This window comes from Callionymus lyra, chromosome 7 (genome assembly GCF_982586985.1).
Source record: "Callionymus lyra chromosome 7, fCalLyr1.hap1.1, whole genome shotgun sequence".
In the NCBI taxonomy this organism is placed as follows: domain Eukaryota; kingdom Metazoa; phylum Chordata; class Actinopteri; order Syngnathiformes; family Callionymidae; genus Callionymus; species Callionymus lyra.
This window is the reverse complement of record NC_141824.1, coordinates 14,361,457-14,379,810: the sequence shown is the minus strand read 5'-3', so window position 1 is coordinate 14,379,810 and position 18,354 is coordinate 14,361,457. Positions and strand designations below refer to the sequence as shown.

Sequence of the window (18,354 nt, the reverse complement as noted above, 5' to 3'; positions counted from 1 at the left end):
TATTTTTGGATAATTCACAGTCTGATAGACTTCAATCTTGTCATATATGTCATAAATAAAACTGTTTAATGTCCATCATTGTTAGATGCATGTGAGGCACTCGTATCATATTTCCCAAAGTCAGACCGAGGAGAGTCGATGTCAATGTTGAACTTTAGCTCGACAGCTTGAGAATTCTGTAAACATTATGTCCATGTAGAACCACTCTTTTGTGTAATGGAGTCAGAGAGACTGATGAGGAGGAACAACTGGCTCTCCTGGGGGGTACTGAGTGACATTTGACCTGAAATGAGCAGGGGAAAGTAAATTGGAACATGAAACTTCCGTCTCCTACACACTAAAATACACTTTCCGTATAGACACGTAAGTGTCAAAAATTAAGGGATTTTAGTGGGTGTCTGTTTTTAGACTTGAAAAGAACGGGGATTGAATTTAGTTTTCAGCAGATTTGTTCATGTGTTTCAACAAAAGTGTGTAAAATGTGATAAACATCTGCAGTTTCATGGTGATGATCTGAACTACACACTTGATAACATCAGTGCATACAATGACTTATCGTGATAACGTAAACCAGGCAGTGGGCGGGACCAGGGATGGAGGGAATGTTTGCATCCTGCTATTCAGTGTTAAAGGGCCAAACGTCACACAGTAGGAAAGAACCACACCAAAACCCCTTAAAGACGACAACAGAAATCCTTCATCCTGTTTGCATTCGCATTGTTTTCCACTCAAGTGGCTTCGACACGTCCATTACAGTGGCTTCTTAACGAAGGTTCCTGCAGCTGGGGATTGTGGAAGTTCCCATTCAGGAACATTCCACTTCCCAGCGAAGGGGGTACACATGACGACATTGGAAGAGAAAGATGGTTGTCGGCAGGAAATGTATTTCTGTTGACAGTACATGGAAAAAGATCTTGCTACCATCTTGGTGTGTAGAGGAGCATCACGACAAGCCAATTGTACAGGTGGTAGTGTTGGTACCGATCCAGTATTTTCAATACTGTTTATTTTATATCAAGTTTGTAAGATCAATTGTGACAAAGATAAAATGACATTACACGTAGTACAAATCTTGGGTTGATTTGTTTTTGTTTTTTTAATTTCCAGTTTTCTTGCTACCAAGTGACAAATAAATCTGAAGTTTGTTGCCTTTATCGCTTGGTAATATAACTATGATGTTTGATACTTGCTGTTCCAAGGCACCAAGATATACATGCAGTGGTAGATAAAAGGAAAGTATGAGTTCATGTGTTCAATCTCTAAAAGAAGCTAATTGGCTGATGAATGAATGAATGAAGACTAAAATATCTATTAGGGTTGTCACAACACTAAAATGTTCAACTTGATACAGATACGATACAATAATACTGGATATTCGATAGACTTTGTGATACCAGAAGGTTAATAAAAAAGTAAAATAAATAACTTTATGAACAAGAAAACATGCAAAAAAGAACCTCTCTTACAACTAGCACAAGAATAAGCACAAACACAGGTTAATATTTATAGTAACAAAAACAATAGCAATAACAAGTTTTCTATACTTTTGACAACCCTAATCTCTAAAGAGACAAGAGGGGAAGAGAAAAAACACGTTTGCTCATCGGGATTACGTTTTCTCTTTTCACCAATTATAATAATAAAAATTAAAAATGAAACACACAATGGCCCAATGATTATTACAGTGTGTGTACCAGGTGTATGCAGTTGTCCATGTGATCCAAACCCACATAGATTTAAAAGCGGCTTCTTCAAAGCTGAACACTAAATCAGACGATACAATCGGCTCTGGAGGTGTACAAGGAGCAACAGATGACAGAAAAGTGCATGAAATACTGCAACACGTGTGCAGCAGTAGTAAAAAAAAAGGCAAATTCTTGCAAAATCAAGGCCGAGTGAAAAAATGAAGGCGAGTTCTCTTGTGTTATCTATTAAAGGTTAAAGAAAGAAATGTGCAAAACCATCTGCAACACTTAACTCAACTACAAAGCACCTTTTATCAGACCTTTGTCCGACCACATGTAGCCTTTATGAAAACTGAATCGAACCAGAAAGAATATTCGAAGATATTTTAGTTACAATAGCAATGTTTTAATTATTATTATTTTATCTTGATATTCTTTTGAAGCTTTTGGTACAGTATTAACTTTCTGTTCTGGATCAAAACACAATTTTTCAATATTAATTTAAACATATATTATACATTTTATATCGTTTAATGATTTCTAAATTGTTTATCCTTAAAATTAATTTTGCAGAATTAAATATAATAAAAAAAAATTAAAAATAATATTGAAATTCAATCTGAAAACATACACAAGTCAAATCAAAAAGGAGATGTTTTAGATGTTTACTTTTGAGTGTTTCCTAATTTTCTGCAGCTCCTGTGTTTGTTTTATATAAGAGTTGTTTTTTTTTAATTTGTAGGTATTTTTAACTGTGTATTGCTTTAGATTGTTAAAGCACTTTGTGACCCTGGTCTAGAAAGGCACTTTACAAATAGCTATTACTTAGTAAGTAAGTAAGTAAGTAATATTTATTTATATAGCGCTTTTCGAGACCAGGGTCACAAAGCGCTTAAACAATCAAAACAATACTCAAAAAAGTACATACTTTAAAGATCAAGATAATACTGAGAACAACACAGGAGTTCGAGAAATTCAAGGAAAAGCCTGAACAAATAGAAACGTCTTAAGATGTTTCTTAAAGGAGTCAGTAGATCCATCAAGCGCAAAGAGAGAGGAAGATTGTTCCAAAGCTTAGGAGCAACAGCCTGAAAAGATTTCTCTCCTCTGGTCCTGAGCCGTGTGCGTGGAACCATAAGTAGATTTTGATCCACAGACCTCAGAGCCCGAGCTGGGGTGTAAGGCTGGATCAGATCAGTGATGTAAGGAGGAGCCTGACCATGAATAGATCTGAAAGTAAGAACCAGAATTTTAAAGTTGATCCTGAAAGAAACTGGAAGCCAGTGAAGAGTTTTAAGGACCGGAGAGATGTGAGTTCTTCTACTTGAGCAGGTTAGAATTCTCGCTGCAGAGTTCTGAATCAACTGCAGGCGAGACAGATCCTTCTTGACATGACATGAAAACAAACTGTTACAATAGTCCAGACGAGAAGAAACAAACGCATGGATTACAAGCTCCAGATCATGTTCCGACAACATTTTCCTAAGTTTAGAGATTTTTCTCAGTTGAAGGAAACAGTTTCTGGTCAGTTTTCTGCAGTGTCGAACAAGAGACATGTCTTTATCAAATACAACACCCAGGTTTCTCAGGCTCAGTTTGACAGACTGACCTAAGTCACCCAAGTACTGACTCAACCCTGGAATCTTATCATCAGGAGCAATCACCAGAGTTTCAGTTTTGTCCACATTTAGCTGTAGAGTGTTTTCACTCAGCCATTGTTTGATTTCTAGCAACTTACTTACTTACGGAAAGAAATAAAATCAATATAAAAGGAAATAACAAACCAGAGATGGATTAATTCATGCAGCACTTGATGCATCCAGTTGTTATTTAGGATTCATCAAGGTCAAAAAATACTCCTGAAAACACTGTTTTTACTGACAATACACAAGTAACTTTTATAAGACTGTTGAGATGACACAAGGCTTATAATACCATGGCCTGAACAGATTCTAATAACTGATAATAGTAATAGTGTGACACTAGTGTGAATTTAAAAAAAAGGTGTTTATGTGAGTCAGACCCGTCTGCCTTCCTTACCTCAGAAAACAAGCTGCTGCACGGTGAACAAAAAGCTGAGTGACGACATCAGAAAGTGTTTCAACACCAACATATTGACTGAGGTAATGGTGATAATGGATGTAATTCATGTGAGCGGCAGCAGCGGAAGAGGAGAAGGAAACCTTTTGTTTACATAAAACAGTGGAACGATCGTGAAAGACAAGAAGCAGAAGCAACCAAACTAAAAGGTTCTGGACAGATGCAGCCGCGTTGACCTTTACATAAGATAAGATATGACTAAACAATAAAAACACACGCCACTTTAATCAGATTGTTTTCTCCATTTTTTTTATATATAACTTTAAAAGGTATGAAAGAGGAATGACCAACAGACAGGTGGTTAAACAACGGTGAATCGAACGATGGAAAAGTTGTTGATAGTTGTGTAAACGTCTCAGACTGGGTGGTCGTGATGTTATTGAAACACAAAAGAGGTTAACATAACATAAATATATAAGATATAATCCAGGATTGTTGACAATTGGAGGAGAAGTGATGCTGAATAAGTATTAGCAGCCACAGCAGTGAGACGTCTACAGTAGAAGCACATACTAATGGAGATTTCTTTGAAGCAGAATTGATTTCTCTATATTGCTTCAAAAGGTTTTGTGGTTTTTACTTTATAAAATTCTCCCTTGTATGAAATCTCAGTGAACGAGAAGTTACGCTTCGTTTATACAACGAGTCTTTTGGAGGTGGAGACTTCCGGGATTGATGACACAAGGGGACAAACCTTGAAGTTTGACCAATCAAAGCAGAGTGGATTTAGTTATGGTTAACAAGATTTAATCTCCAGAAAACAAAGTATTTTAGGGGGCGGAGCTTAAGCAAATTTCGTAATATAAATATTTCAATGAAAATAGAGTTTTGTACAAACAGTCACAAACTGATGATACAATAGAGGTCAATTATCTATTTAAGAGACTCTTTAACAACACATTAGTTGCCCTTTAAATATATTTAATCTGTATTTATTTTTATATATACACATAAGACGTAATCTTTTTTGTCTGTGTTTGAAACTATATCATACTGAATTATTTCATCCTTAAAAATGACACATTTGGAATATGACGGTGATTATAACATTCATTTTTTTCCAATAAAATTCTATTGACAAAACTAAAACAGCACGAATGACGACGCATGTTTCGATTATTTCAAACCTACCGATCAAAATGATGAACAAAAGGTATAGAAATCAACTTCAGTCTCTCTCTCAGTCTCAGCCTCGCCAAAATTGGCTTTTGAACAATTCTGCATTATTCTGGAGCTGTGGCTTGGAGGGGTGAGTCTGAAGAAAGCACCTTCTAGTTAACCTTTAAGTTCTTCTGACTCTGGCGACATAAAGAACACACTGTTGTCCGGTGCCTGGAGACAAGTAAAAGCCACGACACCATGCGTACCGATGAGTGGAACATTATCTTGTCGGGTCACGAGGTTAAGACTTTCACATATACTGCAGGAATGTTTCTAGTTCATGACATCATCGAGGTTTCATTTCTCCTTCATATTTTCTGTCTGGTTCTCTGAGTATCTTCTAACTCACTGACATCAACGACTATTGTCAAGCAACTGCATTATTGGATTTATCATTGGATTACAGCAGACTCGCGGTCGATATCGGTCACAAGATTGGACGACAGTTCAATCACATACGACAATAAACGCTGAAGAAACGTTGTGGTAATGAACCACTTAATGTTGCTACACACACTCAGTGACACACACACACACAAACACAGCCATAAAGAAAGAAAGCACATGTTTATCTTTTCTTTGCCTATAAATTGACCCAGTCTGGGAAATTCTTACATGTTGTAACTTTCATAAACAGTTTATGCTTTACTCATTGTCATTAGTTCATAAGGTTACGTATTTTCAAGAATATGGTGATACAAAAGGGGAATCAATACGGTAAATTTACATATATTGGGATACTGTAGTAACAAAACTTATATTTGTAGTATTGTTGATGTGTATGTTTTGCAGAATTTACAGACCACTTGACTCTTGACGAAGTTGTAACTGCTTTTGTTTAAGTCCAAAATAAGTCCAAATATCAGCTTTAAAAGTTACTGGAGTCCACTGTATCCTCTTGTCCTCAGTACTTTCTTTAGCCAAAGTTTAATTGCAACACACAAATAAACAAAAAGATTTCAATGTTTGTATGCCAAGTGCAAAAATGTTTAAATTAAAAAGTTCTGTTAAATATCGATAAGGTGTCGCAAAAAAATAGGTCATCTAGTGGCCGGAAGTTAAATTCCAACACAGAAATGGACAAATGGCGTGAAAATTTGCATTTTTTAAAAAGGTTCAGTGCTGTTGAATATCGATATGGTATCGTCAACTAAAAAATACATTAATATTTTCTCTCACCCCTGCTGGTTTAAAGGCTTATTATTTTAGTAGACGTCATCGCCTTAACTTGTCAAGAGTCAAAAGCTAATTTAGTCTTTCAGAGTTGTTCTTTTTACTTATCTTTTCTCCTGAAAACAGAACCTTAACCAGTTACCAGAACTGTTATGGTAACTGTTTATTTGAGCATATTATGTATCATTTTCTAAGTACGACTGAATTGACTGAAGTTAACTTCCTCATTTAGTCGATGCACTTTATGAAGTAAGTGAGTTTGAATTAAACTGTGAAGTTTTTACAAATCCACCACAACTGTGATGCAACAAATATGCCCATCATTAGGTAATGAACTGTCATCCATGCGGAATGACTTCATTACAACTAATCCTCGCACACTGGCCTCTCCGTCGTCCGTGCTGCGTTCAAGTACAACAAGGACGACCATTGTGTTGAGCTCCAGCATCTGAAGAGCAGCAGTTGTTTGAGCTCATGGAACCCAGATCAAGCTCCTCTCAGCGCTGACCCTCTAGATGAGAGAGGTCAGATCTGGTCAGACTCGATGTAGTGATGTCACAGGAAGCAAATACTATCCTTATCAGGGGTCGCTTCGACACCGTGCCGCCTTTCCTATGATGTCATCACCAGTGCGAGACAAAGGCGCGACACATGTGTTCGTTCAACATGGGAACGCTCACAAAAGACCCAAACAAAACTGAACAAAAAGAACCTTCAGCGTTTACAAATGAGATGTTTTAATAAATGAGAAATCAAATTATTCCAACATCCATCTAACTTGGTGCTACAAAGAGACATCATCAGTTCTAGATCAACACTTATATGAGGCATTGTTTTTGTTGTTGTTGAGATATAAAATAAAAACGCTTCCATAAACCCAGACCACCTGTTCAGGGAGTCTCCTGGTCCCGTAACAGAAGCTTTCTCGCCACATAAATCGATGAAGTTGTGAAGAAATATTCCATTAAAGTGACGGTGATGTGGCTGCAGATGTTAGTTTCTAATCCCACTGTATTGTTTATTTATTTACAACTCTGTACAAAGTGAATAAACATCGATCGTCCTCAAGAGAATCTTCGGAAATGTAGCGGGACGGATAAAAATAAAGTTTATGTCGGTGTGGAGGAGACTGTTTAATAAAAGGCAGAAAACGATCCTGCTTTGGTTTCAGCCAATATGATACAGGACACCGTATATTGTGATATACTGTGTGTAGAAAAAATATATATTTATAGTACTGTCCGAGTACTTTCACTGGCGTTGTGGAATGACTCTTGACGAAGTCGTAACAGCTTTCATTTGTTTTGAAACCAAATATGTCCAAATATCAGCTTTAAAAGCTGCTGGAGACAGACTGTATCCTCTTGTCCTCAGTCAAAGTTTAATAGCAATACAAGATGAAAAACACGATGAATATTTGCATCTTAATTGTAAATTTCAAAAACAGTGCTGTTGAATATTGTAGTAGAATCGTGAAAAAGGGGTGTTTAAGGGTTTTTGATATTTTCTAAGTTATAGTGTCATCGATCTGAGGCTGAAATGTAGACATGAGACGATTAACTTGAGCCACATCCTGACACACAGCTGATAGATCCACAATGATACGACAATCCAAAATATGTGTGCGCGTGTCTCGCACAATCCCTTAAACTCTTGGATAAACACACAAACAATCCAACTGTATATAAGGATCAGTTGGTCACTGATCACATTAAAGCTCCAGGAAAGAAAGTTCCCAAGGTCACAGGGAGTCTGTGGAGGTCACAGCCGGTGGTTTCTGGTTCGTGTCAGACAGGAGATCGGGACAATACGAGGAGAAGGTGTGGATAGGTCACGTGGTCATAAACAATCGTCCGTCAGGAGGTGGGCCGGTGGAACGTTGGAAATAAGAAAGGAAGTGACTCTCAAAGACAAAGTGACCCGCAGGATTAGAACAATCACCGCAGGTCAGGAGAGAACTTCTGACAACAAATTTTAAAAAAAAGTTGTGAACCTCTCACACACTGAGCAGGGGAGATGCACATCCCTCAGAGAGTGTGTTTGACTGGTGTGACAGAAACAGGGAGGCAGCTGGGAAGAGACGGCCGTTGATAGAAAGCAGAGCGACCACGCTAAAAATATGTGCCGTTGATGGAACAAGACTCTCTTCATACACTGAGCCAATTACACATCATTCCTCTGCATTATACGCCGACTCTATTTTCACACTTCAGCTGTCCGGCTTTGAACAAAGATGTTTGTTTTTTTTATCACTCTTTTAGCAGCAGTCGTTTAGATGAAAGAGTCGGTGATAAAATAACAAGTATTTGACTTTAACATGAGAGAAAAACGTTCCAAAAATCTGAATGAGATTAATCAGAGAAACATGTTTATTGAACTTGTAAATCTAAACATACTTATGATGAGTAATGACGTGGATTTAGAGTTAACCATAATCTATGTTGATGTCAAAATACATAAAAGTAGTCTCTTAGTACATTCAATATCTCAAGAGTGCTTTAAGGATGTAAAAATAATGTTGTTTTTTTTAAAACATCTAGTCAAAATGTGTTTTTTTTTCTCTGTTTAAAGTTTTAAACATTTCCTTAAATAATTATTCAATAATAAATGCCTTTCCAGGGTGTCCCAGACTCTCGTTGAATGTAAGTTTGCATCAGTTCTTGTGTTTTGAACTTAAACTTTCATTTTAGTTCTGCATCATAAAAAAACACTTCTATAGTTTAATAAACAACAAAACGGATCCATAAAATCAATTTTCGTTATTATTCTATTGATAACAGTTGCTGTTCTAATAAAAAAATGTTTTCGGGAAAAAAAAGAATCTTCTAAACTATGAAGTGAAAAATCTAAAGTTTGCACAATAAAGATGTCGCGTCAAAAGTTTCATGCAGCGGCTGGTTGTGACTCACCTCCCCGGGCGAGCAGGAGGACCAGGAGTCCGGCGAGAGCAGAGACGAGCGTCCGTACAGCCATGCTTGTGTCCGGGCGTGAAGAGACTGAAGAACCTCCTGCACCGACGGAGCAGCAGCTGGAGCAGGAGGAGGTCCACGCTGTAAAAGATTAACATGGCGAACCTTCAAACTGAGACGTTCAGAGACCTCCTAGAAACATCAGACTTGTTTTCACTTTAGTTAAATACCCCGGTATTTAAAAGCAAACTAATATAATTATCTTAAAATACGTTTTTAAATTTAAAAAGTGAGAAAGGAAGGACCTCAAAAGGTGAGTGGGATGTTGTTTTTTACAGTGTGGAGGAGGAGGCGGCACACCTCAGATAAACTGATAAATGTCTTTAACTTCTTTTATCTCGTCAACATTCTAATAAATACGTTTATAAATAAGTACAATGGTCCTTCTATGAAAACCCTTGTCCAGTTTATTTTTTTAAGCTTATTAAATGGAGTTTAAAAGTCTTTTTAAAGGATCAAAACGTGTATAATGTGAATTTCTGTCATTGTAAACATAAATAATTGAGTACTTTAAGTCATTTTTAATACAATGCTATTAATTCTTGATAAGCCAGTGGTTCATAATTATAAAGGTTTATGTCAGACCTGAAGTTTTACACAACAACATTCACATGTTTCTCTTTTTTAAAACACACTGTGCAACACTTCCAGTTGCCAAGTTGACAAGTTGTGATCTGTTGTAACTGAAACTGTCTTTAAAATGACAAAATTCAACAGTAAAGGGAAGTAAGGTAAGGTAAGGTAAGGTAGAACTTTATTGATCCCTCAGAAGGTCTCCTTCGGGAAATTGTTTTTTTCCAATAGCCACAGCAAATACAGCAATTTTTCATAAAAAAATAAATCAAAAATAAAATAAGAACAAAAACAAAGAGAAAGAACAAGATGATACAATCAAAGTCTAAAGATAAAGATAAAGAACATAGATCAAAGAAAAATAGATATAAAAATAGAAAAATACAAATAAAAGACAAAGGATACAAAGACTAACATAGAAAAGAACATCCAGATACTCTCACTCCACTCCTGCCCCCAAACTCAGAATTGTACAATTTAATAGCCCGAGAAATGAATGAGTCCCTGAGTCTATTTGTTTTGCAACTGGGTAGGAGCATTCGTGCACTCATTCTGCTGAAGTGAAGCGGTTACAGTTGTCATTCTGAGGTGAAAATAGCCATAAAAATCCCTTAATTCTCCCATTTAATAATAAACTTCTAAATTGTAATAATGTATTGAGGACATTTTATGACAATATTCGAAAATAAATCTATGCTTTATGTATCAAATGATCTGGTTACATTACAGAGGTGTTAAAAAACAATATTACATTATTTATTAACTTATTTATGAAGGTCAATGAATGAATGCACCTCAGTCTATATCAAGCTCAGAATTAGTATTTATAGACAGGAGTACAGTAAAGTAAAAGTAGTCTCTTCCTACACTAAATACCTCAAGAGTGCTTTTTCTGTCCTTCAGACCAGGAGGTGTTTCTGCAAGAAGACATTTCTCACCATTAAAGCATCATATTCATCTTCTTATCTTCATCTAAGTGGGAAAGAGCCGTGAGTTTTACTCCCCTTTTCTCTTCTTCTTAATATGGTCTCACTGACTCCCGAATATCATTTACAGGGTTTTGTTTTGACCTCCCACGCTTCACTCACTCGCTGTTGATCTCTTGGCCGCACGTCCAAAACAATCTGGCGTTTTAGGGGCGTGTGGTTGGAGGGAATAAAGCTGCCAAAAGGTAACAGGGCACCCACAAACAGGGCTTTACATAATCATAACAAACTGCCAGAGTTAAATAAAGAGCACTTGACATTCAAAGTAGGATCATAACATTTTGAACTAAATTTACAGTAGCATAGCAGAAATTAAAAGCCCCCATTGTCGCTGGAAAGAAACATAAAATCAGTTGTTTGATTACGCAATAAAAACACTTCTAATATAATTTAAGTATTTGTAGTTTAATAGTACATAAGACAAAAACTGGACATACTATTAGGTGACATCTTATTCTGGATTATTGATGGACTTAAAGTAAAATCCTTTATATTCAACACATTAAAAATAAAACACAGTGTGGCTCATATATGCAGTGAGATGTTCTGGGGTAAATACAATGCAAGTCTAATAAAATATAATAATAATAAATGTATATATTATCGCAGATCAGTCTATATTGAGATCAGTATTAGTATTAATAAACGTTGTGAGATGTAGGAAATGCTTCGAGCAAGCATTCATTTTATACGTAGCCTTTTATATATATATGTGTGTGTGTGTGTGTGTGTGTGTGTGTGTGTGTGTGTGTGTGTGTGTGTGTGTGTGTGTGTGTGTGTGTGTGTGTGTGTGTGTGTGTGTGTGTGTGTGTGTGTGTGTGTGTGTGTGTGTCTATTAGAGGTAAAGATACATTTATGTTTATATGAATAATGAGAGCTGCCTCACAATAAAAAAAAAGATACATTATTTATATTCTATACATAAAATTCATTGATAAGTATATAATAAATGTACTATTGTGTGTTTTTATTGTAACACTGGTGTCATTTGTCATATAAACATGAATTTATCTTTACCACTATTTAGTTTATAGCTGGTATTTATAACTTTGTCTTGTTTGTTGTTGCCTGGGAATCACAATATGTGCTTTCTAATCGTTCCTAAATAAAGGTTCAACAACAGTGTTTAAAAACTTGTGACTGTCGCCTTCAGCTCATGAACAGATTCCACAGTTATCTGAGCAGATATTCGTGTTCGGCCTCGCGGTGTCTGCGCGGCTACCGCAGTAGTTTCATCTCGACATGATCTGATCCGTCGTCAGCCATCACGGGCTGTGAACTTGGAAGAGGATGAAAGAAAGTCGCTGATCTCCAACCTTTTCCTGACAGAAAAACTTGAGCATGTGTTCGCCTTCCAACTGTCATTCCAGCTTTTTTCCAAATCAGCTCCAGCAGCTTGTGAAGAAGAGCAGTTGGTCCATCTCAATTCAAGTTTACCAGCATCTAATTTTTGGATTTATCAGAACAACTGATCGAGAAATAACTGATGAGGCTTTTGACGTAAAGGGTTAAAGATTGTTGACCAAAATGTTCCGTGTTATTCCCCGAAATAGAGAGTTGGTAACGTGCTCGTGAGCTGAGATGAGAGGGAGAACCTCTGCTCTCACTGAGGGTCACAAGCCTTGAAATGAAAGAAACACGATCATGAATTGAATTGTTGGAAAATGAAGCTCAAAACATTGTGCAAATCTCCGTCCAATACATTGAATATTGCAGTCATTACATGATTATATAAACAAATCCTTTATACATTTTACTATATATACTAACTTAGCCTTTACTTACAAGATAGTTAATAGTAAGATAGTATATATAGTGTACTAATGATAGTAGATGACGGACGGATGGACGGACGGACAGACGGATAGATGGATAGACGGATGAATAGACAGATAGATAGACAGATAGATCGTTGATATACTTGACCTCACTTTGATATTGCTATAAACTATATCTTCAATACAGTCGTTTCTCGCCATATCTTAATTTCACAGATTTTTCTTTTGCACACAGTACTACATATCTAAATATATTCTACCAAGCTACAGACAGGAACTGTAAAGTTTCTCACATTTTTTAACTACATAACCACAGAACTCAGCTGGAGGCAGTAATCACACCCACCTTACTTACGGAGCCAAAAACACAGTGAACTTGTATGATGCCTTTCTACAAACTGCTTTTATTTAGTGACTGTTGATTGGTCGCTGCTAGGGGTGTGTATTGTCAAGAATCTGGCGATACGATACGCATCACAATACAGGGGAACCAATATTGGGATACTGTTGGAACAAGAATATATTTGAAGTATTGTCGAGTACTTGACTCTGGTGTTGCAGAATTTACAGACCACATGACTCTTGACGAAGTCGTAACTTCTTTCATTTGTTTTGAAACCAAAATGTGTCCAAACATCAGCTTTAAAAGCTGCTGGAGTCACTGTATCCTCTCGTTCTCAGTCATAGCGGGGATGTCGTGGGATTTCAATGTTCAGCAGGCTGTGGAGAAAGTAATGACTAGCGGCCGGAAGTTTAATTTTAACCCCAAAATGATGTGTATACTTGCATTTTAATTTTACTTCACCATATACACTTCAGACTTATGCTACAATATCCATCTATCAATTTACTATCTATCTAAATATACATGTTTCAGGGTTTTTTATTTATGAAAAAGAAAAATACACTAAGTGATATTGAATAGCAATACAGTTTCGTGGGAAAGAATATCGAGTATTTATCATCATGTCAATATTTTCTAACACCTCTAGTCACTACAATACTATATTTAAATTCTACGTCAATGTCAGAAATGATCACCGGCTGTGATTGGCTGGTTGGGCGGCAAAGCATTGTTTATGTCGCTCTTAGGGAGAGGGTTGTATGTAATGTTGAGTAGTAAGTTCAAATAAATATTACTAGATACATCCGGTTCGTTTAAACAAGTAAAACTTTGATGGCCACTACTTGTTTAATGCAGGGAGTTTTCAGAACGTAAGTTGTAACTGCTTTCATTTGTTTTGAAACCAAAATGTGTCCATAATTAAACTGTAAAATCTGTTGGAGTCAACTGTATCCTCTCATCCTCAGTCATAGCGGGGATGTCGTGGGATTTCAATGTTCATCAGGCTGTAGAGGAAGTAATGACTGCTGCCATCTAGCGGCCGGAAGTTTAATTTCAACCCAAAAATTATGTGTGGATACTTGCATGTTAATGTAAATAAATGTAATTAAAAAAAATTTCATATTATTTTAAACACACATTATTGAATGATAAACCATAAAGGAACTATGGTAACACATTAAACAGGACGTCACGTCTTTGGTTTTGTTTGATTTCATTGAACTTCTCTCAAGTTTCATTCATGGTGTGTTATTTTAGTGAAAGTCAGGCAAACTAAAACAATTCCAGCTCTGGTTTAAGTCAGCAGACTGTTAAACAGATACGATTGATGCTCTGTTATTCTTTCCTTTTTAAAACCATCCGTGGGCATCTGCTCCTGAAGATATGAGCCGCTGCAGTATTTAGATGGAAATACTCCAGCGTTGCTGATAACATAACATGAACTCTGTGATGTTGTGTTCATGTACACGTGAAGCCAGGAGGAAATTAAATGATTCAATTCAATCAAACATTTCAAAAGTTTAAACTTTTTGGCAGATTTTTCAAAGCATAAAAACTTAATTTGACGGCTTTAATTTGTGTTGTTTTGTATTATTAGAATTTGTTTTAATCAATTTTTTTTTTTTTTTAAAAACGTTCTTAATTCAATGGTTTTTAATTCGTAGCCTTTTAAATTCAATATAATCATTGGTGTAATAGTGCGACCAGACTATACCAAAAGAGCGCCGAACTTCTTGATCACATGATCGTCTGTGTGTCGCATGATTGGCCGAAAGTTCAATTGAGTAGCTTGGTAATAATGAAATACGCTTCCAGGCCGAGCCCATTTGTGACCTTTCTGTGTAGAGTCTGTATGTTCTCCCCGTGATGCGTGGGTTTACTCCAGGAACTCCGGTTTCCTCCCACAGTCCAAAAACATACAGAGGTTGATTGAGAACTTTTGGAAATTGTCCGTAGGTATGAGAGTGTGTGTGTGAATGGTTGTCAGTCTTTGTGTGCCCTGCGACAAACTGGCGTCCTGTCCAGGGTGTCCCCTGCCTCTCACCCTATGATACTGGGATAGGCTCCAGTCTCCCCGCGACCCGGTAAGGGATAAAACGGTTGAAAATGAATGATGAATGAATGAATAAGCTTTAATATTGGAAATGTCAAATGTAAAAGATCAATATTCTGATGACACTGATATACTTCCATATGAACCGATTATGGTGGTGTCACAAATAACCATCTGGATCCACAAATCTTTTGAAGTTGTCACCACTTTCTGTGGTGAAGAGCTTTGATTCTAATTTTTGTCCTTGTTGTGCACGTAAAGCGGCAAACAATGACATTTCAAAAATGCTAAATAATGTCTTCGACTGAAAGAAATCAAACTTGTTTTAGATAATACGAGGCGCTAAATAAGGAGCTTAATGAAAATTTCTGAGAATTGTGTTCATAAGAAGTTTGTGTGGCGGTAAAAAATGTTCTCATCAAACAGCTTCAGGCGTAGAAAATGTGTAACGCCACCGATGTGCCGTGAGGACACAGCGTGTAAATAATCATGGGAATCATCCTCCCCCCCTGAGGATTCTCTGGATTATTCTGGGCAGACGAACGACCCAAACCGTCCCCTTTCATCTCCGACTTAATACGATACATCCTGGGGAGGGCATGTGGGAATTTTTAGGGGGCATGGAGTTTGGGAATGAGTGAAAGATCATAAAGACAGGAAGAAGCCTCCTCCACAAAGTTCCCAAACACTGAAAATACTTCAAGGACTTTTTTCTAGTATGTATTTTCTGACTATTGAAAGATTACAGAGGGCCCCCCCTCCCAGCTACACAGGGGGACACCCTGGACAGACATTTGGTTACAGAACAAAGTTGATCCGTAGGATAATGAGTCTCTTGTTTATTAACGAGGGAAGGTGGAGTTCATTCCTACTGAAGTCAGTGAAGAAGTCATTCTTTCTCGACGGCGAGGACACACCCGGGAGCCGCTTGTTTTGGGGGGCAGTTCTGGCACCATGAGAGCCGACCATTGTCCGAGGGGCTTTGAGTACGGCGAGGGGGCTCGGGCGACGAGTGGGAGAGAGATGAGAATTTCTGCTGGACTCCGTCACAACATGACAAAGAGTCACTTTGACGGCGAGCGAGCGATCGTCGCCATGGTGATTACATGCGATCGCAGACGTGAATCGCGATGCATTCAATGACACGAGGGAGAGGGAATATGGCTGTGGTTCTGGACGTCCACTTGAAGACCATCAGTGCCATCAGAATATTGAATGATTGACTTTACTTTTCATTTTTTTTTACTTGGTTAATTTAATTCAATAATTGCTCCATTGAAAGAAAATTGAATAATTGCAATAATTTCTACAACCACTTGATAGTAATGTGTCACATGATCATCTACGCCACGCATGATTGGCTCGTGGCACTTTTATACTAACATTTTTATATTGAATTTAAAAGGTTAAGCATTGAAAAATATTGAATTTAGAAAAAATATTTTTGAATAATTGGAATAAGAATCTCAAACTCTATGTGTATAAAAATTATCTTGAATATATTCTTTTTTTAAACTAAATTCGCTCTTTCAAGATTTAATTCAATGATTCAAAAAGTAGTTCACTGCAAGAAAAACAGAAAATTTCGATAAAGAAATAGAAAGTTTCAACATTTTAAATATTAAATTCAAGCATTTATTACTTCCATATATATTGTTTTTTTCATTGCTTCGAACTCCATGATTTCTTCTGAATATCCACGGATTTATCGACCGCGACATAAAACCAGGCCAAATTTTAAACCTGCCTTTCTTTAAACGAAACAAACTTCAGACGCATCTTCCATTGTGGTGTGAGTTCGGACGAATGACTCACGGAGGCAGGAAGCATCGTGGACTTCCTGCAGATGCACAGACACAGTAGAAGATCCTGAAAAGAAGAGGAATGTCGTGCTGTGGGACGTCCTCGCCGTTCGTCATGCTATTCATATCTGTTTGAGTCACACAGGAAAGTTCCTCTGAACCCTTACCCCGTCTTTTCCCTGCTCAGTGGGGGGGCACTTGACCCAGATGGGGTTTTGGGTTTACATCATTATGCCAAACTTTAGTCTCTATTAGTGTGAACTGAAATTTAACATTAACAATATTTAATAACGCATATTTTAAGTCGGGAGGTTTTATTTAACTCTTCGGTTTAACAAAGATGAACAGGAAGAGACACAAGAATTTGTCAGGGTCGGTCCACGGGGAAGTGTCCCAGCAGGTGAGACCCTAATGAGACCCCCAGAGGCCCTCGGCCTTCCTTTGAAGGAAACACGTCAAGTGTTTGTCTGCCGTCCAACATTCATCAGCCACAGTCCTCGCTTGTTTCCTGTCCTGGTCTTTTCATGTTATTTAGCTGTTTTCTCTAAGAATGTTGCTGAGGTTGACAACCCGGAGATAATCTGTTCATTTAAAACTAACCCGAGTTGATACATGTGATATACAAGTACTTTATTTTTTTTCTATTTGATAGATAATATTCATAAAAAGGCTTTTATTTAAACTGAAAGTGAATAAGAAATCCTAAGTATATCAATGTCATCAGAATATATTGAATGTTTGACATTTTATTTTTCTATTGAACATTGTTTTTTAAGCATTTTATTTTATTTTATTAATAATTTAAATTATTGAAAAGTTAAATGTGTTTTAAATACTTGAATTCAAAAATCTTCTTTTTTTTAGTGAATTAGTTTGATACACTTGTAATAATAATAATATTTAAGATAAAAATAATTCCAATATAAATGTTCTGAGTTCAATATTTTTTTAATTTGTAGTCTTCAAACCGTTATCTCAGGGTCAAAGTGACCCGAGGGCCTGTTAGGTTAGAATACTAACTTAGAGCTGAAACTCCAAGAACAGACAGCAGATGTAGTTCAAAGTCACAACAATATACTTGTACAAGCCGTACATGATTTTACTCCATAGGTTCAGAACAATAACACACTTCGATAATTTACACCATCAAGGTCAAGGTTCGCGTTTACTCCTTAGTGTCCAGTTCCTGGAACAGAGACGTCTCCCCAAATTCCTTCTCACACATGAAGCAGACAAACAATACCAGCATTGATACACTTATAATATGAGGTTAAGTACATTTCATAAACATACATTTAACATGTTTTCCATCAATGCCCAAAAACAAATATGTTTGTGGTATTCCCTGTGTTGTCTCTGGGTCAAGGTGAACCACTTCCACAACTCCATATGTATTTCTGGAAGCCAGGGAGGTCGTTCAGCTTGACCCACAGACAACACAGGGATACCACAAACATATTTGTCTTCGGGCCTTAGGGGTCACATTGACCCAGAGATAACACAAGGGATACTACAAACACATTTGGTTTTGGGCCTTTGGGTCACCTTGATCCAGAGACAACACAAGGGATACCACAAACACATTTAATATAAAATGTTGGTATGATAGCTCTACTAAACAAAACCAAAAGAGCACCGAGCTACTTGGACGTGGTCACATGATCAACTGCACCTCGCATGATTGGCTAAAAAATTCAACCAAGTAGCTCTATTTTGGTATTGTCTGGT

At 37.0% G+C, this 18,354-nt stretch overlaps 2 protein-coding genes across 7 annotated transcripts in view; one reads left to right on the top strand and one right to left on the bottom strand.

The window, feature by feature from the left end:
- The window catches only part of LOC148075137 (cell surface glycoprotein MUC18-like), a 44,580-nt gene extending 35,438 nt beyond the window's left edge, over positions 1-9,142 (bottom strand). For all 3 annotated transcript variants that reach the window (XM_087795287.1, XM_087795288.1, XM_087795289.1), the window contains exon 1: positions 9,029-9,142. In XM_087795287.1, coding sequence (XP_087651413.1) covers positions 9,029-9,092 — 64 coding nt within the window. In that variant the 5' untranslated portion in view covers positions 9,093-9,142. The remainder of the gene's footprint in view (positions 1-9,028) is intronic.
- The window catches only part of LOC148075136 (cell surface glycoprotein MUC18-like), a 129,362-nt gene that overhangs the window by 45,433 nt on the left and 65,575 nt on the right, over positions 1-18,354 (top strand). The window lies entirely within an intron of this gene.